Below are 27,298 nucleotides of genomic sequence, written 5' to 3'. Positions count from 1 at the left end.
AGGCTCAGTCGGGGGGCCAGTTCTCCTCTAGCCAAACGAACCAGCAGTTCAATTCCAAACTGCAGCAAAGTCAGATTGTAAGGGCTCAACTGGTTCCAGTGGTCTTTCCCGATGGCTGTCTAAGTGGCGGGGTCAACACTGGCGCTCATCTCAGTGTCCTGGTCTCCGCTGACGTTCACGGCTGTAGAGGTCATCTCTGGGTGCTGATCCACCATCTGATCTGGATACGGACTGTATCTGGCGACTGCAGTGACCATCTGGGCCGGATCGGGTGGCTACGGTGACTAGGGATATGTCATATATAGCATATATATCATAAAGGACATATACAATGGGAACAAATGCTGTGTCAAAATCAATGACAAATGAACTGATTATTTCAGTCAGACCAAAGGAATCTGTAAAGACTGCAGCCACAGCCTGACTCTATTTAATATCTATATTAACGAACTGGCATCAGCACTTGATAAGTCCTCTTGTCCTGGTCTGACCCTCGAGGGCAGAGAAATCAAATGCCTCCTGTATGCAGACGATCTTCTGTTGCTGTCGCCTCATGAAGAGGGGCTGCACCAAAGCCTCTCCATTTTGGAAAAGTACAGTAATGATTGGGCTTTACCGATAAACATGGAGAAGTCAAAAATCATGATCTTTCAGAAAAAGCCTTGTCTTGATGACAAAAAATTTTGGTTTATTGGGGGAACCGTTATTAATCATGTCACCTGTTATAATTATTTGGGTCTAACAATCTCAGCCTCAGGACAGTTCAATACTGCAATAAAAGATCTGACAGATAAGGCACGCAGGGCTTTTTACAGTATAAGATGACCCCTGTTCAAATTCAACTCACCCATTAAACTGTGGCTGACAATCTTCGATAGCATCATCAAACCCATTCTTCTCTATGGCTGTGAAATCTGGGGGCCCAAATGTAAACTAAACTATTAATCATGGGACAAAAACCCTGTTGAAATATTCCACCTTGAGTTCTGAAATCCAGAAGAGAGCAGCGAAGTTCTGGTTCCATCTTTCAGACACGTCCACAGATAGCTACCATCACAGTGCTTTCATTTATCGGCAAAAACACCCAGAGAGTGACCCCTTACACTAATTAGTGGAAAAACATCAACTCAATTCCACAATTCGGTGTAAACATTCAAAAGTTAAAGAAGCTGAAAAAATAACCCAGGAAGAATACATTCATGATTGGCAACAAAAATGATCTCAAGTAAAGAAATTAACTTACTTCCACAGTATAAAAGCTGATTATAAATTAGCGCCATACCTGAGCAGTATTAAAGACTATGGTCAGAGAAAGCTGCTGACGAATTATCATCTGAGTGAGCACAGCCTGAGTGTGGAGACGGGCCGACACAAGCAGAGCTGGAGAGCCAGAGAGCGCCGACTGTTCTCACTGCACAGAGGACTCATAGAGTACGAGCTGCACTTCCTCACAGAGTGCAACAAATATAAACACATCAGAGATGCCTATTTCAAACAAATAGCGCTAGTGTCACCTGAATTCCAGCAAACGATCAACACAGAGAAACTCTAATATATATTGGGAGAGAAGGAAAAGTGCATCCACCTGGCAGCGCAGTATGTGTATTCCTGCCATCAAATGAGGGACAAAGGCTGAACCCTCTTTACCATTTACAATAACTCTCTGTATTCTTTAATCAGTAATTTATTTTTTTTATTCTCTTTTCATTGTGATAAGTTGGACATATATATCTTTATTTTTCCCCTTTTTATTAATCTGTATGTTTATATAATATACTTATTGCTTTGGCAACATTGTGATATGTTACACAGTCATGCAAATAGAGAGAGAGAGAGAGAGAGAGAAAGAGAAGACAAAGCAGAGATCTTTTTAAACATGAACATAAAGGGCTTGCAGAGGGATAAAAGGTTTGGTTGTGAAAGTGAGTCCAAACTTTCCACTGAGAATTGAGAGATGTAGAGAAAAAAGTGACGGAAGGAGAACGAAAGAGAAGTGTTAGTGGAAGCAGTGGGCTTGAAGACTGCATGGAAATACATGGAAATGGAAGAAAATGAACTTACAGATACAGTATAGAAGGAAAAAAACAAAAACATATAGGAGAGATGAGTGTAGGTAAAAGAGAATGGGCGAAAACTGGAAATAAACGAAAAGATTAGAATAAGTGAACAAAAAAGCCTGAAGGGAGAAAAATGGAGGGAAAGAATATTTGAGAGACAAAGTGTGCTAGAAAGGAAAAGAGAAAAGAGAAGAAAGAAGAAACACAAATCAATAGCAGGGCAGCTAGATGGGGCAATGCAGAAAGAAATGTTAAATAAATAAATACAAATAAAAACTATACTAGGCAAGGCAAGGCAAGGCAAGTTCATTTATATAGCACATTTCATACACAGTGGTAAATCAAAGTGCTTTACATAAAAGAAAGTGAAATAGTCATTAAAAATAATAATCACAGCAATAAAAACAGGGAATTAAAAAATAATAATAAAAACAAGGAATTTGAAAATTATATAGAAATTGATTTAAAATGAATTTAAAACAGTTAAGAATAGAAAATGATTACATAAAATACAATGCAGTCAGTTCGGACATAGCACAGTGCTCATTCAACAAATGCACAGCTAAATAGATGAGGTTTGAGTCTTGATTTAAATGTGGCTAATGTTTTAGCACATCTGATCTCTTCTGGAAGCTGGTTCCAACTGCGGGTGGCATAATGGCTAAAAGCGGATTCCCCTTGTTTTGTGTGAACCCTTGGTGTTTCTAACTGACTTGAACCTAATGATCGGAGTGGTCTGTTTGGTTTATATTCAGTGAGCATATCTGCAATGTATTTAGGTCATAGGCCATTGAGTGACTTATAAACGAGTAAAAATACTTTAAAAATCAATCCTAAATGTAACTGGAAACCAGTGTAAGGACCTGAGAACTGGTGTGATATGCTCATATTTTCTGGTTCTAGTCAGAATCCTGGCAGCAGCATTCTGGATGAGCTGCAGCTGTCTAATGGTCTACTTGGGAAGGCCGGTGAGGAGACCAGTACTATAATCCATGCTGCTGGTGATAAAGGCATGAACGAGTTTCTCCAAATCTTGACTGGAAACAAAACATATAATTCTTGCTATGTTTTTGAGATCAGTGTTAATTTCGTTGACGAAGACTATGACGAAAAGTATTCGTCAACAAATTTTTCACGGACGAAAACTAAATATAAAGTCAGATATGATGACGAAGAATGTGACAAAATATAACTGACACTTTAGTCAACAAATAAAAATGAGACGAAAATATTAGGGAGGGACGAATGGAGAAGTGACACAAGAGGAGAACAAAGATGAGTTTGCAGAACTTCGCACAGTTTCGAGGACGGTTTCACAACAGTTAGGTTGTTTACATTATATTTAGTTGTGTTTAGTTGCACAGTCTTAGTTACACAGCTTTGGCTGATTTCAGTTGACTTTGCTCGTTAGCAACACGCTAACGTTTTGCAGTGCACCCGGTCCGAGGGCAATGACATGTCTCATGAAGAACAGAAATGTGAAAGCTAGGTCTAGGACGAAAACGAAGAATTGACATCTGGTCACACTTCACATATGACAACAAGGACAACAAGACCACCAACTTGAAGCGACATTTACACACGACTCACCCAGAAATACATGCAAAGGTATGAATGGTATGAGTATAAATATTCAATGTCCTCAAATTGAATCAAATGTGTACTATTATAGTAGATGTTGTGGTGTTGTATATGACTGGACAAAGGGTGTGTGTGTGTGTGTGTGTGTGTGTGTGTGAGTCAGAGAGAGAGAGGGAGAGATCTGTGGAAATTGGGCAAGAAAGAAAAAAATCACAACTTGATTCCCCCTTTATTCACCTCACAGATACAGAAGACGTCTGATGACAAAGATGACCAATGGGCCAAGTGAAAAAAAAGCTAGTGCTGCTAGTGCAACCCAGCAGCAGGCCATCTCTACATCTTTCCTAAGTTCTTCAAAGTACAAAACTGAATCGAAGGAACAACAGACCAAGGAGCAGGCCATAGCTAGATGGATTGGACACACAGGTTTACCACTCACAACAATTGAAGATGAGGACTTTGTGCTAATGATGGAGATCGTAGATAGGAGACTAACAGTTACAAAGAAAACTAAAATCAGCAATTTGATTGAAACACAGTATGAACATGAAAGACACAAATTCAAAGAGAGACTGGCTGCGGCCCGGAGAGTATCCATTGGCCTTGACTTGTGGACAAAAAAAGGACTGATAGCCTCATTCCTTGCTATATGCGCATGCTACTTTTGTGTTGAACAAAGCAAACCTGTACACATATTGTTGGCCCTTGAACAAGTAGCTCACCCACACACTGTACAGTCTATTAAGGCATGTGTGGACAAAAGTATGCAAGAGTGAGCCATACCAAAGGAGAAGATCCTGACGGACAATGTAATAACGGACAATGGGAGTAACATGGTGGCAGCCTTTAAAAACACCACAGCAGAAGAAACCAGATCTGAGGACGACTCCCCTGGGTCCACGATGGAAAGTGACTCTGCAAATTGATGACCAGCGGTGAGCCATGTTTAGTTTATTCTTTTACATGACAGTCAATTATCACATTAATGATTTTCCCCCTGCCACACACTACATATATACAGTAGATACAGACACACACCAGCTACTTTATTAGGTTTAGACTTATTTGGTTGTCTTTTCTTGTTATTAGGTACCATCATGTCGACATGGAAATGGACCGGACACTGTGCGTGGTGCATACCATACAACTTGTGGTCCACATGTTGCAGAAAGAGACAACTGTCAAAAAGAGTCCTCGATAAAGCAAGGTCTGTGGTGAAGCTCTTTCGCAAGTCCTCAGTTGCAACACAGAGATTATTGGACCAGTGTGGTGTTATTGTTGTAAATGACTGCCCCACACGCTGGTCAAGCACATTCAACATGGTCACACGACTCCTCACAGTCAAAGATGCAGTCTGTCAAATCACAAATGACATGGGATGGGACAGTTTGCTTACTAGTGAGTGGCAAAAGCTTTCATCATTGCATGACTTACTGCTGCCTTTTGCAGAACACACTGAAACCCTCCAGAGTGACACCACATCTATGTCCCTAGTGGTTCCTGCCCTCTTTGATCTGCTGGGCCACCTAACTGACTTTGCAAAGAACACTCGGTACAGAGACCTCGTCACTCTTGCAGAGAAAATGAGATCAAATCTGAATCAGCGTTTTGCTTGCCTCTTGGATTCAACCGATGAAAAGTTCTCAGCACTTGCAGCAGCTGCCTGTTTTGTCAACCCAACTTTCTGTGAAATCCTTGTTAATGTTGATGTGGCTGATGGAAATATCCAGGAACTGCTGAAACAGGCAGAAGACTATGTGGTCAAATGCACTTTCCCACACACAAGACAGAGGAGGACCAGTCTGAAGATGATGCAGACGAAGAGGTTATTGAGGAACCAGAAGCAGCACCATAATCAAAGCAGCCAGTGTTTAGGTTTAGGTCTCAAAATGCCGCACCACAAGGTCTAAACAGAAAACCTCCACAACCAGCATCAGGCAGCATATCATCAAGTACAAGGAAGAACTTTCACATCCCATCACTGAGGACACGGGGACAGACTTCAGGCTGGAAAAGAGTGACAGTTTTTATCACAGTTTAAAACCTTTTGCGTTAGACTTGTTGGCTATGCCAGCTTCTCAAGCTTTTGCAGAGAGGGTATTCAGCATCACAGGTGACCTCACAAGAGGACGGCGCAACAGAGGAAGGGTCAAATTGGAGCGAAGTGCTTTCCTTAAAATTAACAGAAACAAATAGAACTGTTGTATTTACTGCTATTTACAGCATTTCCTGTAGTAGTATATGCACAACTTGAAAGTTACTGATCTGGTATTTGTTTTGTTTCTTGTTTAATATGAGAGCAGAGAGATTTTTTTTTGTTCCATGCAATAATGGCATTACAGCTTCGCATGTAATTCACTTGTCTTTAGTTGAGCTCATTGATATTAGCTCATTGATACTACTTTTAATTATTAACAGAAGAATATTTCATTTTGTGTGCAATGACATTACAACCAATGCATATTTTCTTTTACATATGTTTTGTTTTTCTTTTCAAATCTCTTTGATTTTGCACACAATGCACAGAGTAATAGATGATGAAGAAGATGATGATGCTTACAGAGTTGTGTGCTTTTTAGTTTAATGTGATATTTACCTGTATTTCCAATGCTGAGACAGCAGGGGGTTTTTATTTACTTGAACAATAAGGAGTATTTCTTTGGTAGTGTGTGCAATGGCATTACAGCCAATACATCTTTTATTCTACATTTGAGAATTGCACTAAACTGTTCTGTTCAAATCTTGTTGATTTTGAACAGAGTAGCAAGGCATTGTAAAGCATTCTAAGACATTGTAGCCTAGCAGTTATTTAACTTCTCTTGAGGTATGTGAACATTAACAGTAGTGAATTGTCTGTATTTAGATACCTTGTGCAATGGCATTACAACCAATAGTTTTATCATTATTTTTGTGAATTGCACTTTATTTTTCTTAATGTTTTTTATTTTTCACAGACAGTAGAAGACAGTAAGTTCAGAGTTAGGTGGTTATCTATTTCAATTTTTATTGTACTTCATATGGATTGCATATCATTCAGGGACAATGCATATCTTTTTCAGGGAGCATGTATATTTTTCAGGTTGAGCAGGCCTTAATTATTGTGGCTTATTTTATGTGAGATTATCTTTGTGAAAAAGCCAAAGTCAGTGTTTTGACATTAAGAATAAAATAAAATACATGTTTTGTATTACAACCGTTAAATCTGTGTCTGTATTGCATATTCAAACCTTAATACCATTCCAAAACAGACTGATGGATACTTCCAATGACCGGAAATTCTGGAGAAACATTTAGTCAAGTCAACTAAGTCCACTGTAGATTTAGTCGACTAAAATCTGCTAATATTTGGTCTATTAAAACTAGACTAAGACTAAAAGATTTCAGATGACAAAAATATGACTAAAACTAAATGGTGTGTTATTCAAAAGACTAAGACTAAATCCGAATTTGCTGTCAAAATTAACACTGTTTGAGATGATAGTATGCTGATTTAGTTACTGCTTTGACATGACTAATAAAACTAAGGTCTGTCTCCAGAATCACCCCAAGATTTTTTAACTTGATTTTTAGTTGTTTGACCCCTAGAGTCAAGGTATGCATTCACCTTGAGAACTTCATTGTTTCCAAATGCAATGATTTCAGTTTTCTCCTTGTTTAACTGAAGAAAGTTTTGGCACATCCAACTGTTAATTTCATCAGTGCATTGGCAGAGGGAGTCAATGGGGCTATAGTCATTTGAAGACAAGGCTAGGTAAATCTAGGTATCATCAGCATAGCTGTGATAGGCAATTTGGTTCTTCCTCATTATCTGACTAAGTGGGAGCATATATAGGCTAAACAAGAGCGGTGCGAGAATCGAGCCTTGTGGGTCTCCACATGTCATGGCTGTCCACTTAGACTTATGCTCTCCTATACTCACATAATAGAAGGGAGAGGTTAAGTATGACCTGAACCATTTGAGTGCCATCCCAGAAAGCCCGACCCAGTTTTCCAGTCTCTCTAGAAGTATGTTATGATCGACAGTGTCAAACGCAGCACTAAGATCTAATAGTACCAGCACTGAGATGTTTCCTGAATCAAAATTTAAACGAATATCATTTATTATCTTAATGAGTGCTGTCTCTGTGCTGTGATGCACTCGTAAACCAGATTGAAAATTGTATAGCTATCCATTTGAGTTTAAGTAGTTGTTCAGCTGATTAAAAACTACCTTTTCAATAATTTTACCTATGAAGGGAAGATTTGATATCGGTCTATAGTTGCTCAACATGGTGTTATCAAGATCACGCTTTTTCAGAAGGGGCTTAACAACTGCAGTTTTAAGGGAGTTTGGAAAAGTCCCAGAAAGAAGTGAGGCATTCACCACTTCTAAGAGATCAGCTTCTAAACAGTTAAGCACACTTTTGAAAAAAGATGTGGGAAGTGAGTCAAGATAGCAGGTTGACGATTTAAGGTGCTGTACTATTTCTTCCAAAATTTTGCTATCAATTGCTTTAAAGACAGACAAAGTCACTTCTTTTTGAAATTGCGGTCAAATCTGTGTGACCTCTGCATAACTTGAGGATGTGCCAATCTCCTTTCTGATTATTATTATTTGCTGTCGGAGATCATTTCACTGGGAATCTGACTTGGGGGGTTTGTCAATCTCTCAACAGTCGCAAAAAGAGTGCAAGTGTTGTTTAAGTTACTGTTTATAAGGTTTGAGAAGAAGGTCTGTCTAGCTGTGGCTAGTTCCACTTTGAAAGCAAGAAGGCTGCCTTTACTATAGTGTCAACAAATGTGTCTCAAGCATTAATAACAAATTGTTCTAATGGCTGATGCAGAGACAGTGAGCTAAAGCTTTATCAGTGCTAGCTTGCTACACTGCACTGCAAAAACTGAAATCCAAGAAAGTTAAAAAATGCTTATTTCTAGAAAATGTGTCTTGTTTTTTGCCATTAAAGATAAATAGTCTTATAAAATACATTGCAGATTAGACTATAAATCTTAATTTAAGAAAATTGATCTTCTTAGATCTAGGCAAGTAAATGTTAACTAATTTTGAGCAAGATTTTACTAGAAACATGTGATAGCTATAAAGCCCAATTGGTGCGTGTTCAGTTAGATTGTTGTGCTAATTTTAAGACTGATACCACCCCTAAAAACTCTAATTTCAAGAACCTTGAGAAAGGATTGTTTTTTGTTTTTTTAATGATCGAGTCTGTCGGTTTTTGAAATTTCATTTGAGACAAATTGCTTGTGTGAACATAAAACACTTGGCTAAAAAGTGGTTTAATTCTGATTTATTTCATATTGAAATAAAAGAAAAATTGCAAATGTTGTACCATCAACAACTTATTCAACATTACAGAATTTTCTGTAGCACAATCACATCTAACAGATTTCTCCCTGTCACAACAGACAGTACTTAACACAAATATTAAAATATCTATTCTGGGTTCATTACAGGTTTTGCTCAATCAGCAGCATTTGTTGCATAACGCAGATTAATCACAAAAATAGATTGGAACTGTTCACATTCTGACAGCATTCAAACATTTGATTATGCCTAATCAAGGACTTGCAGACATTTTTAAAATTTACTTTTGAAACCCATTTAAAAAAAAAAACAATGTTTGGATTCGAATCTCATGCACATGTGACGGAGCATTGGTCCCAACCATAGACTGTAAACCAGAAATATTGAGTATAAAATCGATGACAAATGTATCTTTTAACCGCAGTTTTCAGTTACATCTGGAACACTACTATTATTACATGCCAAACCAAACATAAAAAAAACCCACAGGAAATTAGAAAACGCGCGCTGAGCATGCGCAATAGTGTGCAATAGTGCCTGTGACGCATTAACGTCAAGACGCATGCGTAATCATCGCGCCAAAGTGCAGTTAGGAGACGAAGGCACTTCCTCCTCCCGCCAGTTTTTCGCCATGGATGGACTCGACGAGGTTGCGATTTCCACTCTTAAAGGTTAGTAATTTCTAAAATCGCTTAATTGTTTATTATGGTAATTGAAATTTGAAATAGATTGTATTCGAAATAGAGAATGAGGAGTTATGTCACATTCTCATTCTCAATTGAATTGTAATCGAATATGCAATGCTTCCTACTGGGAAAAAAACACGTTCCTGTATCGAATTAAATTAAGTTAACTGAATATTACAAAATGCAGTCTCTTTCTCTTGAGATCTGTTTAATAAATGTTTTCCAGTTTGCTTTCCATGACCTTAGTTGTACTAATAAGTGCTAAATTTATTTGTATTTATTTATTTATTTTTTAATATCCAAACGTGAGTTCTTTTTTTGTGATATCATCGAAGGGCATTATCATTTAAGATGTTGTCAATAACAATATTCATTCACTATTGCATTCAGTGACATTAGTCAACTGTTTCAGAACATTTCTAGCACTTATGATCCTTATGTTACAATATGCACTAAGAATGTTTGTATTTAAATGTGTACACTAATATTGATTATCGGATAATGAACAAAAACATCATCCAACATATTTATGACATTGGCTGATGGTTTTACTGCCATCAGCCAATGTTATAAAATGCATTACAACTCTTTATTGCTTTTTCATAATAGGTTCCTGTTAGGTTCATGTTACGAAAAAAACAAAACAAATATATATATATATATATATATATATATATATATATATATATATATATATATATATATATATATATATATATATATATATATATAATATGGATAAACTATTTTAATTAGCTATATTGACGTGTATATATATTATTTAAATATCTGAAGTCTTCTGCGCGCAAAGTATACGTGAGTTACACTGACTAATGTATTTGCATTTGTTCTAAGCTGCTAACATTGGGGAAGACATTTTACCAACTCTCTCACGGGAGGATATCCGAGATCTATTTCCTGGTCCTGAGCACTTCCTGCGGCGCAAAGCCATTTGGCTTTTGACTCATAAGGAAGAACAGGTAATTAACTTCAAATAAGTATTTTGGATATTTTTAACCTGTTAATGGGCATAATTTCAGTACAGATAATTTATATGCAAGTTGGTGTGGTTGAAGAATAACATATACATACATGAGACACTCTGTGAATAAAATAAATTACTTTATCTGGTTTGATTAATGTATATATTTGTATTTTAGGGACACGCCATTCCTGTTGAAGTCCAAGGTTCATCAGCAGATGACGAACATACTGACAGTTCAAAACAAGATGACCCCAGCACTTCAAAGTTTTTAAAGTTACCCAGCCCAGAATATGTTCTCTTCACTGATAGTGAACTACAACACACGAGACGCACATACTTTGAGCAGCAGCGTCTTGGAAAAGAGGGTGACGTCACCTTATCGAAGGAGCTGTTCTGCCGGCTCATCCGAAATACCATGACAAACATGATATCAATTGCAAGAGCGGCTTCAGATGACTACAAATATCCCACTAAATATGAAGTTATTGCCATGGCAAAACGGTTAGTGGAATACTACCCTATGATAAAAGATAAATCAACTGGATCTAGGCATGAGTGGGTGAGTGACATCATTTAATTAATTATAAAAAAAAAAAAAAAACATTGTTTTGCTGCTAATATTGCTTCAAAATTATTCGTTGATGCTTTTGTTCTGTTGTACAGGACACTGTTGCCAAAAAGCTCCTGAAGCGACTTTCAAATATCCGAAGTCCCGTGAAGGCCAAACAGCCTCCTTCCAAAAGAGCACGTCAGGACAGAGAACCACCTGCTGCAGTGGCAAGTGACTATGACGCTGATTCCAGTGCATCAACAGTCAATCTGTCACCACCCTCAAGATCAAGCACCCCACGGCAAGATAATGACAGCATCGATGAAGCATGTAAGTACATTAAAATTTACTTTAAAATACGGTGGCCAGACGTGCCACTTTCTGGGGACACGTTCTGCACAGGATTTCTAAGCTGCCTAAAATATCCAGGCATTGGTTGCACCGATCGCAAACAACCAACACCTTGTTATTTTAGGCAATTTAGAAATCCTGTGAAGAACGTGTCCTCAGGAAGTGGCACGTCTGGACATCTTACTTCAAAATGTATTAGTATATTTTGTAAATAACATAATGTTTGGTAATATATGTATGCCTAATTCTTCTTTACTTTTATGTAGAATACATTCTGGAATTGTTGATTTTGTGCGTCTTGTACAGTAATTATATGTTATGGCTAAATTGTAGCTGATGCTCCAGACAACAGCCTTGACAGCCAGAAAACCCAGGCAAGACATTACAGGACTCTGCAAGAAATGTACAAAGCAAAGAAGCCAAACAAAGCTGCTGTAACCCATCTATTAGACCTGGAGTTCCAGTCCAGAAGAAATTTCATTGACTCGAATGCTTTGAAGGAGCAAGACAAACCAACAAAAATTTTGCAAGCATACCCCTGCTTCAAAGAACTGGACCATGTGGGTACACAGAAGCATACTTCAGACAGATGTATAATGTACTGACAAATATCCCATATCCTCTGTCTAACCGCAAACAGAAAAACTTTTTTTTTATATATATTAAATGAATAATTCTTTCAGGCAATGGATGAACTGCGGAGAATCATTGAGCCAGACAATTGCCAATACATTTCTGAGGTGAAGGGCAGGTGGGAGACCTTCTACTCCAAGGTTCAGTTTTATGGAGTGATGAAGAAAGTCATGAAGCCTCCAAGGACATTAAATGGAGGTAAAGCTTTATTTAATTCTAGGGTTCTCCAGTTCAGCCAAATCTAATCAAACACACCTGAACAAGCTAATCATCGTTTTCAGGTCCTACTAGAAATCTACAGGCTAGTGAGTTTGATCAAGGTTGGAGTTAAACTCCACTCTCAAGGGCCAGAGTTGAGAACCTTTGTTATAGATCAGTGGTTTTCAGTTCAAAAGAAGTTTTCAGTTGAAAACAATGTTGTGTAAACAGCTCCTTAATTCAGTTCATGGAGCTCTTTTAATGAACTTGTGATCTGAATTAGGTCTGTTAAATAAAGGAGACATACAAAATGTCCAGAGCAGTGGGTCTCCAGAATCAGAACCCAATGGTATAGATTACACCCACAGACGTACTATATGATATTGATATAAATGTCTTTTTTTTTTTTTTTTCTTTCCTTAACTAGTTGAACATGCCATTGCTGTTTTTACTGCCCTGCCGCTGCTCTTCCCATCTGGCTCTACAGCGCCAAAAAAACAGGTCCCAATCAGTGAGGCTCTTTTCCACGTTCTGACGGTGAGTTTTACTTCAGTAGTGATAAATTAAAAGGTGCCTACACGCTCAGTAAAATACTGGGTTAAATCCATCCTAATTGCACTATGTAAAATTGGCCATGCAACATAAAAAATAACTGAAAGGGATAGTTAACAGAAAAATTTAAATTCTGTCATTTACTTGCCCACAAGTTGTTGTGTTCTGCTGAACACAAAAGTTAGACATTTTAAACAATGTTGATAACCCAACAGATCTGGGTAAGCATTCACTTCCATTGTAGGAATAAAATTCTATAAAAGTGAATGGTGACCCAGATCATATTTTGATTTTTGCTGTGCATGTAATCTAAATTATGTATTTTTTATATTTGTTTTTCTAGCCTTCAGAGGATCCAGATACCTACATCCACAGACGCGCATTTTCCACTCCTGTCTTGCTGGTTGGTGAGGATAACTGCATGGTGGTTGTAGGTACAACCCCAGTTCTAACATTTGACAAAGACTTGCTCTACGAGGGGCCTCTCTACCTCCTGGCCTATTACTATGCATTCCATCTCACATATCCAAAGTGTCTTGCAACACTCTTGTCTGTGTTGCAAACACAAGTTCTGAGAGATGCCATCCACGAGCAGGATGCAACCCCCTCGTACAAAAAGGCCATTCAAGAATGGAGAATGTTTGTTGACTAATTACTGTTTCAAACATGTTGTATGTCTGAGGCTGTGAGACAGCTGCAGTGTTTTTTGTTTTGTTTTTTTTCTTCTTCCATTTGCACTTAATTTGTGTGGTTAGTTTTTTTTCCCCCCATTTTCAGCAGTTTCATGTCTCTGACATACAATAATACAATACATTTTAGTAATTACTGTTTGTAACTTATGAGGTTACAGTGTCGTTCTGTGCCAGTGTTTTTTTTTGTGTTTTTTTATTAAGAGAACTTTTTAGTTAGTTTAGTAATTCACTCTTAGTTTTGGACTGTTCGTCCCGTTTTGCTATACCCCACTTGTTTACGAGAAAAATGTTCATTTGTGAATCTGCCATACATTAAAGGCATAGTTGACCAAAAAATGAAAGTTGTCCTCATTTACTCACCCTTATGTTGTTTCAAACTTGTTTATTTGTTCTGTTGACTACAGAAGAAGATATTTTGGAGAATGTTGGTAACTAGACAGTTGATGGTAGCCATTGACTTTCACAGTTATTTTTTTTCATGCATCAACTGTCTGGCTACCGACATTCTCCAAAATATCATCTTCTGTACTCAACAGAACAAAGAAACTCATACAGGATTGAAAGAACATAAAGGTTTGAGTATGAATTTTCATTTTGGGATCACTATCTTTTTAATGCAGTACACTGATTCAGTAATTGCTGTTTGAAGCTTAAATGACTGCTGTTTGAGGTTGTGTATGCAGATAGACTGAGGCATAGTGTTTACGCAGATCATTTGCTGTAAATCTGCAAAGGAATTTTTTATTTTTTTGTAAAAATGTAAGTTAGCCTTGGAATCAGTTTATCCTGCTTTTTATATGCTCCATTTGTTTAAAAGGCTAAACTTTGGAGAATGTTCTTTAATAAATGTTCAGCAAAGCTGAGTAAGTTCTTTTTTCTTCATTTAAAGTGTGGGGGGGGGGGTTATTTTGAGAATTTTCATCTTATTTTAGGTTTTTGTGTGATCTTAAAAAAAATCGAAATAAGCTGGATTTAAGGTTAAATATTCTATTCTAGTTTTAAGACCCAACAGTATTTTTAGTGACTATATTTAAGTTAAAATAATCTAGTTTTAATGCAATTTTTCCTATAATTATTATTATTCAGTGCTTATAAAAAGCTAAAAAGTCTGGTTTTAAGAATTTGTATCTAGTTTTAAGATCCAGTAGCATTTATTATTGACTAGATATTTATGCTACTTTCAAGAATTCTTATTAAGCCGGTTTTGCTTACCCCATTGGCAGATTTTTTTGCTTGATTTTGGTACACTTTAACTAGATTTAAGTGCATTTAGCTTGTTTTAAGAAGGGTATTTTTTGCAGTGTGGCAACTAAATTAACCAGTCCAATAGACTAAAGAGAAAACCAATGACAGTAAGAGAGAGTGATGAGAGGGAATGAGGGATCTTCAAGAAACTAGAGGTCTTCCGTGACCAATTACCTCAACAAATGTGCTCATGAATAAAAACTGTGTACTTAAACAAACACACATGCTTAGGTGGTAGAAAAGCACAAAATATATATGGCATGTGTGTATACATATATATATTTCACACATTTTATTGAATCATTTTCTATTTTTGGATGGGTCGTATATATAGTGTACTAATGTAGTTAGCTGTTTGAAATGTAAACTTTCAAAAAAAAAAAGAAGTAAATAAAACAAAAAACTTTAAATTAATCTGTCATTATGTGTCTACACATTCAGTTGAATGTCTAGGCCTATTGCATTGTCTTTGGCACTGTTTTTTAAAATATAAAACATAATATATAACAACAATATTTTACTATATTCATTTAAATGAATGACATCTGTTCCGATTGACACAACCATTTGAATGTGGAATTTTTTCTTCTCTTTTTTTAATAGAGATTTGCTCTTTCATTCAAATGCCCAGAGCCAAATCTTTGCACAATCTTGCATTTATGGACTCTAGCATTCACATGCGTATGAATGGAATTCAGTGGAATGAAAAGTGTACTATGCTCGCACCTTAACTGGGGTAACCATGGTATTTTTTCTTTTGTATAAGTGCCATCTTTGTCAGAGAGCGGAATTGCATTTTCATTCAGTTGATCAGTGTTCAGAACAGACAAATTGCATCTGAAAACTGGAACTAAATTTTGTGCCAAATATTTGTGTTGGTGTGAACAGATCTTTAAGATTTGGGCCCTTTAGCTCTAAGATTTAAAGGTCAGGATGTAAATTTGCACAATCTGTGTTGCTGACATGAATGATACTTCAAACTGTGTAGCCTTTACAAAGTAGAAAATCTTCAGCTTTCACCTTGTCACACACTTCTCACGATTAACAATGACTTTTCCCACAATAAACTTTGCTGCTCATTAATAGTAAGATAGTTATTAAGTTTAGGGTTAGGGAGGATTAAGGGATCTAAAATCTGGTAATCCAGAATTAATAGTGCTTTATAAATACTAAAAACAGCTACTTTTCTAGTAACATTCATGCTAATACGCTGTGTTGGGAAGGTCACTTTGGAAATATAATAGGTTACAGATTACAAGTTACCCTATTTAAAATGTAATAAGTAGAGTAATTTAAATTACTTTATTAATGTAACTGATTACATTTGATAATCCAATTTTTGTAATTTGATTACTTTTCAAATTTTCCATTTCTAAATTTTTTCTAAACTTTTTAAACTGTTAATCATTTTGAAACATTTAAAGCAGGCAGGGTTAACCTTACAGTAGTACTTAACAGTGATTACTGTCAGATTTTCAAAACTCTTCATAACTTGAATCGGGATTATGATAATTTAATTTTAAAGCACAGCCACCACAAAATCAGACTTAAACACCTTTTTACTTTGATTCTGAGGTTAAATACATATTTAAAATCATAAGATATAATTTAATAGCTATGATACTGTTTTTAAAATCAAATCTTTGCCCAACTATAATAGGAAACACTGGCTTCTAACAATGCCTTGCACTGTTTACATTGGTGTCTGATATTTTAAAGCAGTCAATGCAATTTAGGAAAGAAATCAACCAAATCTGTATGTGTCTGACAATATTCAGATGTAACCACCTTTGCAATTGTTTTCATAAGTAACTGCAAATTAATTACATATTTGTTCTCAGTAACTGCAACAGATTACAGGTACATTCATTTTGTAATTAAATTACGTAATTCTGTTGCATGTAACTAGCTATCCTCCAACACTACTAATAAGCAACTAATTAATAGTGAGATTAGGTCCCTAAACTAAAATGTTACCACTATCCCATTAACTTACAATGTACAGCCATATCTAGTGTGTTTCTGATGTAAGTCTATAAGCAACCACCTCAACAACCCCAGCTACTGCATAATGATGCTACTGGCAAGCACCCAGAACACTTTAAGCAACTGCATAGCAACGTTCTGGCAACCACCCAGAACTTGCATTGTGGTGGCTATGTTTGTATGAACATTTTTTGGGGGGTGGGGGTATCTCAGTGTTTAAAGAGAGACATTGACAGATTATTGTGTATGGTGTAGCTACATGAGAGATTGTTCAAGAACATAAGATTATACTCTGGAGAATTTGAAACTGAAGTGCAGCGGCATATTTGGGGGACAGAAGAGGGGGAGAGAGGGAGGGAAAAGCTGGGAAGAGGAGCTATGATTTAACTTTGACGGTAATGAAGTGGAGGAAGTTGAAATAAATGTGTAAGGGCAGTTAAAAAGAAAATGGGGGAGAGGAATGGGAAGGTTCTCTACCTCTCTTTTCTTCTCCGTCATTAGTCTTTGTCCAAGGTGTTTCAACACATTCCCCTCTCTGCTACTGAAGGCCTTTTGTTTAACATGCCTCTCAGAATACAGCAATTATCACACTCACATGGACAGTACAGCACACATGCACGCAACTGTATAAAAGTACAAATGTACTGATAAATGACGACAACCTCTACTGGGTCCCTTGATTAATGAGCTTAGTGACTTGACTAATTAGACATCATTAATCAATTGAGCCTGCCTGCAACTTAGGCAAAATTAAACTGATCATGGGCAGCTTGTTGAATTAAACTGCACATGTACTGACCTATAGGCCAGAAACACACTTTATGTAAACATAAAAGTGTGGGGCAAAAAATAACATGTTGTTCAAGAACACAGCATATCTGTATGATTTCTGAAGGATCATGTGACACTGAAGATTAGAATAACCCTTAATAAAATTAACTATGTTTTTACTATAGTAATAAAATGTAAAAAATAATTTGTGGTTATCACAGTTTAACTATAGTAACCATAGTTTTTTTGTTTTATTTGTGGTAAAATCATAGTTAATTTTCTTAAGGGAATAACTGCTAAAAATTCAGTTTTGTCATGATAACAATAAAGTACATAAAAAAAAAACATTTAAAATAGAAAACAGTTTTTTCTTGATTGCAATAATTACACAATGTTACTGTTTTCACTATTTTTATCATGACACTCAAAAATCTTGCTGACCCCAAACCATTGAAAGGTATTATATATAAATACATTTTTTTAATATTTTTAAGTTATATTTTTGGGCAATGACTTTATTTGACAAAAGGAGAGACAGGTGATAGGAGAGGAGAGACTAGAACAGGAACGAAAAATTCCTCAAGTCAAACTTGGGTCCCCCGAAGTGTTGATATGTCAAGAGCTCTGCCCAATAGTTTATGGCTCTGACTCTTTTTTTTAAAGCTGAATTGCTATTAAATACTTTCATTTAATTGATGTCAGAGTGTATGTCTAAAAAGTCCAATAACTAAACAATAGCACAGATGGAATAAATGTTTAAAGTTACATCGTAATTCATTATACATATGTCATATAAAATATCTTAAGCCACTTTCAGTGCTTTACATATCTATTGCTATTTGGGGAATTCTCTCAGTCAGTTCGCAAAAATCCAATAATTTTAACAGGTATCCATTCGATTGGGAGTTGAGCTTTAGAGCAAAAAACTTCCCCCAAAGATTTTGCTTTGTGTTCAAGTTGGAACAGAAAGGCGCCATGTTGAAAGTGACTTCTGTGAGAATAGTGCTTCATGCATCACTACACTATTGAAAATGGAGCTTTTTTTGCTTGTGAAACTTCTATCAATATTTTGCTAATGTGACCATACCTTTATATGTTTATTGTCCACTCACCAGTGTCAAGTTTGGTTCCTTTGGTGCAGGCTACGATGGCGCCCATGCTTGGTTCAGAAGTCATGCCTGCCATGGAGTCCACTGCTACATCCACTATATCTGCACCTGCTTGTGCACAGGCTAACATTGCCGTGACTCCCGCACCTGCAGTATCGTGAGTATGAACATGGATAGGGACGTCAGGGAAACGGTCCCGCAATGCTCCAATCAGTAAACGGCTGGCTTCGGGCTTCAGCAGGCCAGCCATGTCCTATAGGAAGAAAAGAGAGCAGAGCTGCTTTTAACCACTCAAGTGCACCCCACAGAAAGAAAATCACATTATGACTATCACTGTCATTACTGCAGCTCAACAAAGAAAAAGAGAGAAGAAACAGAAACAACAGAGCAAGAATGAATATTACTGTCAATGTCTTCAGTCATTACACCCTTGAGTAACTGCCAAACACAGCTGAAAATATCATGCTAAGAGTCCTGACACACAAAAAACAGCGGTTATATTAGCAAATTCTTCACCTTTGCCTCTGTGAATGTGTGTTTTTTCCTTGTACACATGATCTACCTTAACAGCCAGTATGTGTGTTCCAGCCTTAACTAGCTCATTGGCCAGCTTCAGATAGTACTCCAGTGAGTATTTCTGTCTCATGGGGTTGGACACGTCTCCCGTGCAAGAAATAGCCGCCTCCACAACGCCTCCCGCTGTCCCTGCTGCTTCCATCCCCAGAAGCATGTTGGGAATATAATTCAAGGAGTCAAAAACACGAAAGATATCCATTCCGTTCTCGTTGGCTACCTCGCAGAATCTAGAGAAAGAGAGAGTGAAGATAAATGGAAATAAGCTTGTCAGCTCTGCACTACAGCCAATTCCTTCAAAACTGACATTTATGGTTTATAAGAGTAAAGAGAGACATTTGTGTGAATGCACATTCAAGTCAAGCCATTGACATTTCAATGCCTGCCAGAATATTATGTACTTTCCAACAGTTATCATCAGAAGTTGTCCATCTATGTCCATTATACTGCATATATACATGTTATTCCACACTATATTCACACTCTGTTTTAGTCCAATAAATCAATATGAGCATCTTAACCAAAGTACTAAAACTTGGGAGATTACTGGTGCATTTGTTAAATTTGTGAGGAAACTTTGCCTATTATGAACTTACGAGACAATCCTAAATACTGTGTGTATATTACATGACATTATTAGCTTAACATTTATACTAATATTAAAAAAATGAATGTGAATAGCTCTACAACTGTGTTTACCGCTGCTACGGTATCAGCTCTAGCTCTCTATAGCTCAATACATGCACTGCCTTCTTTTGTGTATGTGTGTGTTTATTTTGTGTCTACAAATGTAATCACCTAAATTGTGTGGACAAGCCAACAGCACCCACGATGAAAACAGCTTAATAAACACACTAAACAATATCTTAAACATTTAAATAGGCAGAAAGTTTTCTGCAAGGGTAGGATTAGGAGTGGAGGATAGAAAATAACATTAGCCAATGGAAATGTGTGTGTGATCTCACTTGACAACTGCATTGTCAGGGTAGTTTTTGTATCCCACAGCATTGGCTCCACGTAGCAGCATCTGAAATGGGACATTGGGAATCAGAGCTCGGAGCTCCTGAAGTCTCTTCCACGGACATTCCCACAGAAAACACATTGCTACATCAAATGTAGCTCCTAGAGAAAGCAAGAGAGGTATTAAGATCATGTCAAAGACGTGAAGTGATCCTCAGTAAGCTAAAAGACACACAGAGCTGGGGAATATATCTAAAAACGTATTACTTAACTAGCTCCTTCTGTGTGAGTGTATGTGTATTAAGAAATGACTGAAGACTCTGTGAATGTGTCACGTGCCTCCCCAGTTCTCAAGGCTGAAGAGATTATCGAAGTTGTGGCTCACGAATGGAGCAATCTTTTTGAGGTCATGTGTCCTGACACGGGTGGCCAGCAGGGACTGGTGGGCATCTCTGAAGGTAGTGTCCATCAGTAGAAGACCCTGGTGCTGTCGAATTGCCCGTGTAAAACCCTCAGGACCTCCCTTCAACAGGAACTCACGGAAGCCCATGGACGGCTCACCTGGAAGGAATAAAAAAAATATTTGTCTATGCTGCACACATACATAAAGGCACCAGACCAACTCAAAACATTTTGATAAAAGTAGGGGGCTATTAGGGGTGTGCAATATTTACCAAATATGATATCTCAATATTTTGTGGGATTTGGTTGATAACAACAATACGAATAAGTAGATGACACTGTGTTTTTAAAGATATATATATATATATATATATATATATATATGTAACGAGATAAATATTATATAAATATCAGTTCTTAGGTTCTTTAAGTAAATCCTGCGTTAATGAGATCGCAGTTCCTATTGGTTGCGCCGGTGGCGCTATGGCCCAGTGAGTTCTAACAGTCTGCAGCAGAGCTATGGAGAACTGCTGTGGGTGAGTCATTTTTGTTGTAGCTCCACGCTAAAAGTAAAAATACTGTTTCATGTGAAATATTATACACTGGTCGAAAAGTATTGAACATCATAGACATTGATTGATTTGTGGAATGTGTTTTCTTTTATAAACGTGTTATTTTGATACTTTTATTTCCGTTTGGGTGTACTCTTTTTCCATGTGCGCCATTTTGCCATGTGCTAATGAAATGAAATGTATTCTGAATAGGTGGAACTATAACTTGACTGAACTTTCCATTTGTCTCCTACTGCTCTGTGTGCAGGTAATTATTTCTTTATCACATAGTGTTTACGAATTTACTGTTTATGCAGTTGTGCATTTTCTGTATTTAAGTAAATGTTTTGTACTAATTGTATTTTGTGAAGCACTTAATTCATGGTTTTACTAAGAAATTTTGTATTTCATTAAGTTCTCGTACATACAGAGTTCCATAAAATGGATGATGTAAGCTGTGTAATTTATGTACCTTATATTATCCATTACTTTATATTTAGTTTTTCTATTCATGCTATTCATGTTTGATTTAAAATGTCTTATACGATCACAAAGCAATAAGTTTAATAAGGAAAAGACAACATTGAATTGTTTAGAAAAAAGGAACATCTGTTTGATTGTCATGGAGAAATTGACATTTCAGATTCCTGTATTATTTTTGTCTGTTTTGTTTAGAACACCATACTGTTATATTAAGGGCAGCAGAGCTATGGAGAACTGCTGTGGGTGGAACTATAACTTGACTGAACTTTCCATTTGTCTCCTACTGCTCTGTGTGCAGGCATCAAATAAATTCTATCATCATCCATGTCCAGTGTGTGAGTGCTGATGAAGGGTGGGACAAACCGGGTCAGATAAAGACAGGAAAGGTCACATTGGTTCCGTGACTCAGGACTTCAGGCCTGTCTTCATTCTTCACTGCACGGGACCTTCAGCTAAGCTCTTATTAGTTAATTCAGGACTTTACACAAATATCAGGAAAAGACTCTTGAATAGACATTCTGAAGTGGTTGGACATTATTATTTGGGTTTCACAGCATTTATAGAACATAGTGTGTAGTGTAAACAATGGTATGGGCATAGAAGCAAATGCAGTTCCTGCTCTAAATGCTAACGTGAACCCTATTAATGTGAATCATACTAGTTCTGATACTGCTCAGCCAATTAACACATCGACTCCAGTCTGTACCAGTGACATAATGAGTCAGATGGGTAACATAGTGCAGCAAGTAGGTCTGCAGCTGGCAGATAGTATCCTTGCATATTTGAATTTGCACAGTCAAACTGAAGCTGCATCTAAGAATACTCAGAATGATCATGATAGTAGGTGCAGACCTGACCAAAGCTCTATGTCAAGTACCTCACAGATCCAAGTTGTGCGTCATAGGGAAGTTAAGGATCCTCCGATTTTCAGAGGTGACGCATCAGACACTGTTACACTTGATGAGTGGGTGGAGCTCATGAAAAACTTCATAAGGAAGGGGTTTCTGCCTACTGAAGAGCAAGGTGAAGAGATTTTAATCCACCTGAGAGGCAAAGCCAAAGATGTTGTTAAAGTGGGGATGCTGTCAAGCGGTTTGGATATCAGAACAAATCCTGATGCTATCTACACACTATTACGTAAGCATTTCAGCTGCCAACAATATTCTCTTATTCCATTGCAAGATTTCTACACTACTCTTCCAGTACCTCAAGAGGATCCCTTCGATTACTGGTTGCGCTTGAACCGTACTGCAGACATCACAGCTGAGTGTCTAAAGCAACAGGGAAAGGTGCTGGATAATCAACTGATTGAAGTCACACGCATGTTTATCAGGAATTGTCCAGATTCAAATCTAGCACTGACATTTCGCTCGAAAACCATTGACAAATGGACGGCTTATGAAGTGCAAGAGATCCTAAATGAGTATCATTCAGAGAAAAATCTCAGAGCCACAGGTAAGGGACATGGACCAAGTGAATGTGGAAATAAATTTTCTGTGAATGAGATGCATGTAAGTCCTAGCACGTGCCCAGTGAAAGTTGAACAGGATTCTCTTCAGTCGAAACAGTCAGAGAATATGGCTCTGGGAAAGGTGATCGATATGCTGGAGAGAGTTCTGATCAATAATAGTGGTAATGCACAAGCTACTAAGGAGAACATGAAAAGAAGTAACTTGCCCAGAATTCCAGGTTTGAATGATGCACCATGCTTAGTGTGCAAGGACACCTCACATTCTGCTTTTACTCATTGCAAAAATCATAGGCTCTGTTACCAGTGTTTTTTGCCTGACCATCCCAGGAACCGCTGTCCAAAGGAAAGGAAGGATGCTTCCTCAGTTAACCAGCAGTCAAACTAAGTGATCTACGTGTGAGGGAGGATCACGTAGATCTTGAGAGTGAATCTCCCATATTCAGTTTTGATGATTTAATGGATTATGAGTCATGTCAAATGTTCAGTGATGCATCGTCAGACAAAACCGTCATCTTTCAGGGAGTACAAAGAGTTCCAAAAGCTGATAGCTTATTTTACACGTCTGTTTCAGTTGAGAAGGATCTCATCTTTAAAAGTTTAATCGATAGTGGATCAATGGCATGTACTATCAGCAAGTCTGCTGAAGAAAGTTTGCTGAAAAGTAACTCCGATATGGCAAGTCAGTCAGCACAAGATATTGTCATTGTTGGTTGTGGTGGCCATCAAGTTACCCCTACCGCAGTCTATGATCTTAAAGCTACAGTGTATGGCTGCCCCATGATTATTCCTACTTTGGTTGTGCCTGGGCAGACTGAAGACATGATTTTGGGCACAAATGTCATAAAGAGACTTCTGATGCACTTGAGAGAAACCAACGGTTACTGGAAGCTCATGGCTAAGTCAAGTAACAATGAGAGTGATGAATGCTCTTTATTTCTATCTCTTTTCTCTAACACAGAAAGATGGAGAGGTGAATCCATACCTGAGAAAGTTGGTACCGTAAAATTACGGAAGTGTGACGTTAGAGCCACAAACTGAGCATCTGGTTTGGGGTAAGCTACCACAGTCTTCTGTTTTGTCAGTAGGTAGCACAGTTATTGTGGAACCAACCGAGTCCAGAGTGAGACCAAGGCAAATATTGGTCGGAAGGGTCATAACACCACTATGGGGAGATGGATCTGTCCCCCTGAAAGTCATCAACCCCACTAATCACAGAGTTGTGTTAAAGAGAAATGCAAAAATAGCTGACGTGTCACCTTGTATTGCTGTTCAAGACTTACCGCTGCCAAAACAGATTCAGTCAAATCTGCAGTGTACTGAGGAACCCTTACCTCTTAGATGCAGTGATGAGATGAAGCAGATCTTGAGAGACTTGAACCTTGACGATCTTGATTTAGAGTTGTGTGAAGTGTCAGCCCACTGGAAAGACAAGTTGTTACACATTATTGAGAAGTATGAGTCAGTTGTTTCAAGAGACAAAATGGACTGTGGAGAGGCTAAAGGCTTTGTCCATCGGATTAACCTCACTGATGACAGACCCTTCCGTTTTCCATACAGGCGTATACCACCTAGCCAGTATGCCAAACTGAGAACGGTGTTAAATGAGATGGAGGAAAAGGGAATCATCCGTAAGTCACATAGTGACTATGCGTCCCCTCTTGTACTAGTTTGGAAGAAGAACGGTGATCTCAGGATCTGCACTGGCTTTAGGTGGTTGAACGCGAGGACTGTCAGAGACGCCTACCCTTTACCACACCAGTCCGACGTGTTAGCTGCACTGGGTGGTAACGCTTTCTTCTCAACCATGGATCTTACCTCGGGGTATTATAACGTTCTCCTAGAGGAAGAACACAAAGTACACTGCCTTCACTTCCCCATTTGGCCTTCATGAATATAATAGGCTTCCTCAAGGTCTCTCCAATAGCCCAGCAACTTTCATGAGAATGATGATGTCTGTCTTTGGAAATGAGAATTTCAGCAGTGTCCTCTGTTACCTTGATGATTTGATGGTGTTTGCCCCTTCTGAGTCCGTAGCTCTTCAACGTCTTGAAATGGTTCTCTCTCGGTGGTCCCATCACAATCTGAAGTTGGCTCCAAAGAAGTGTTGTTTCCTGAGACGATCAGTGAAATTTCTTGGACACATCATAAGCGAGGAAGGGATTAAAACTGATCCTGGGAAAGTTGAGGCAATTAACAAGATTCAAGCTTCTGATTTGATGGAACCTGATGGAAAAACACCATGTCAGAAAAAGATCAGGTCCTTTCTTGGAATGGTTCTTTATTATCAACATTTTATTGAAGGATGTTCAGTGAAAGCAAAGCCTCTATTCAAGCTGACATCAGGTGCAGTCAAACAGACTCCTGTCACGACAGGACGAAAACCAAGGAAGACAGTTAGTTACCTCAAACTATCCCCAGCTGACTGGACAACGGCTTGTGAAGAAGCTTTGCACACACTAAAACTGGAACTGACAAAAAATGTAACACTGGCTCACCCAGACTTTGACCGACCTTTCATTTTGGCTGTTGATGCATCTTTCGATGGAGTTGGAGCTGTATTGTCACAAGTTCTGCCAGGTGAAGAGATTGCCAGAGCCGTAGCCTTTGCAAGTAGAACTCTGTCTCGCTCACAAATGAACTATCCAGCTCACAGATTAGAGTTCTTTGCCTTAAAGTGGGCTATCTGTGAGAAGTTTAGCCATTGGCTGAGAGGACGACACTTTACGGCATGGACGGACAATAATCCTCTCACATATATTCTGACTAAACCTCGACTTGATGCATGTGAGCAGCGATGGGTGGCAAAACTTGCTTCTTACAGTTTTGATCTGAAGTATGTCCCGGGAACAAAAAATGTTGTCGCGGATGCTCTGAGCCGTGAGCCATTTGTTCAGTCTTGCATTGGACATCGCCTTATTACTGAACCATACTTATCTCTCCTAAAGGATGTCAGTGGTGTTGTTGACAACTGTCCAAGAGGCTTTCAAGTGTGCAAGTAACCATCAGGTGGTTCAGGGGGTTGTCGAAGGTTCTCGTGACACAACCAGTGATGGACTCTCACCTTCAGGTTCTAATGGGAGCCAGGAAGTTTCTGCATTGTTGGCAGCACACGCTACTGGTGGCTTGAGCGAAGTACTGGGGACAGTACCAGTCATCCCGCAACCACAACAGTTTGACCCTCCTTTGCAGCACAGCAACATTGTTAATGCACAGGAGCAGGACAGCACCTTGTGTCGAATTCTGTATTACAATGAGAGATGTCAGAAACCATCTAAGAGAGAACAAGCAAAGGAATCCGCAAGTGTGCGAAGATTGTTGAAGCACCATGACAAACTTGTTGTCTATAATGGAGTACTATATAAGGTGAAAAGGGATCCGAAGCTAAACAAGAAACTCTACCTGGTTGTTGTACCTGCTTCTTTGAAATCACAAGTTCTTCATGGAATCCATGATGTAGCAGGACATCAAGGACGTAGTAGAACACTGTCTCTTGCAAGACAACGATTCTTCTGGATTGGAATGCAAAAAGATATGGATAATTACGTGAAGAACTGTCGCCGATGTGTGGTTGGTAAAACCTCAGAACCCAATGCTTGTGCTCCGTTAGAAAGTATCCGAACATCAGAACCTCTAGAATTGGTCTGCATCGACTTTTGGTCGGCAGAGATCAGAGAAGGGAAGTCTGTGGATGTGCTGATTGTGACGGATCATTTTACGAAAATGGCTCATGCATTTCCATGTCAGAATCAGTCAGCCAAACAAGTTGCGAAAAGGCTCTGGAATGATTTCTTTCTTGTCTATGGATTCCCCAAAAGAATTCATTCTGATCATGGGGCTAATTTTGAGAGCAAGCTAATCAAGGAACTGTTGACCATGGCGGGTGTAGACAAGTCACATACAACACCATATCACCCCATGGGTAACGGCATTGCCGAGAGGTTCAACAGGACTCTTGGAAGCATGATCAGGACATTGCCTCCTAAAGCAAAATGGCCACAGATGTTACAGCAACTTACCTTCTGTTACAACTGCACAGAACATGAGACAACGGGTTTTGCGCCATTCTTTCTTATGTTTGGCAGAGTTCCTCGTCTCCCAATTGACGTCCTGTTTCAAAATGTGCTTCTGAATGAGGATGTGGTGGATTACAAAGATTTTGTGTC

General features: G+C 38.2%; 1 protein-coding gene and 1 pseudogene across 2 annotated transcripts in view; one reads left to right on the top strand and one right to left on the bottom strand.

The window, feature by feature from the left end:
* LOC306870258 (pyruvate carboxylase, mitochondrial-like) overlaps positions 1-27,298 on the bottom strand; it is a 373,186-nt pseudogene that overhangs the window by 63,195 nt on the left and 282,693 nt on the right. Inside the window, exons 16-19 of the transcript in view lie at positions 20,568-20,789; positions 20,234-20,390; positions 19,258-19,498; positions 18,699-18,948 (exon numbers count right to left, since the gene is read on the bottom strand). The product of the transcript in view is annotated as a pyruvate carboxylase, mitochondrial-like (transcript). The remainder of the gene's footprint in view (positions 1-18,698; positions 18,949-19,257; positions 19,499-20,233; positions 20,391-20,567; positions 20,790-27,298) is intronic.
* LOC306846982 (uncharacterized protein) lies at positions 9,516-14,446 on the top strand. The gene is made up of 8 exons (XM_079380715.1): positions 9,516-9,608; positions 10,479-10,603; positions 10,784-11,167; positions 11,272-11,488; positions 11,843-12,069; positions 12,193-12,340; positions 12,768-12,877; positions 13,236-14,446. The coding sequence occupies exons 1-8, from the start codon at positions 9,569-9,571 to the stop codon at positions 13,542-13,544; spliced, it is 1,560 nt and encodes a 519-aa protein (XP_079236841.1). The 5' UTR covers positions 9,516-9,568; the 3' UTR covers positions 13,545-14,446.

The sequence above is a fragment of the Barbus barbus genome, assembly GCF_936440315.1.
Source record: "Barbus barbus genome assembly, chromosome: 1".
Lineage (NCBI taxonomy): Eukaryota > Metazoa > Chordata > Actinopteri > Cypriniformes > Cyprinidae > Barbus > Barbus barbus.
This window is presented reverse-complemented; position numbering and strand designations above follow the sequence as displayed.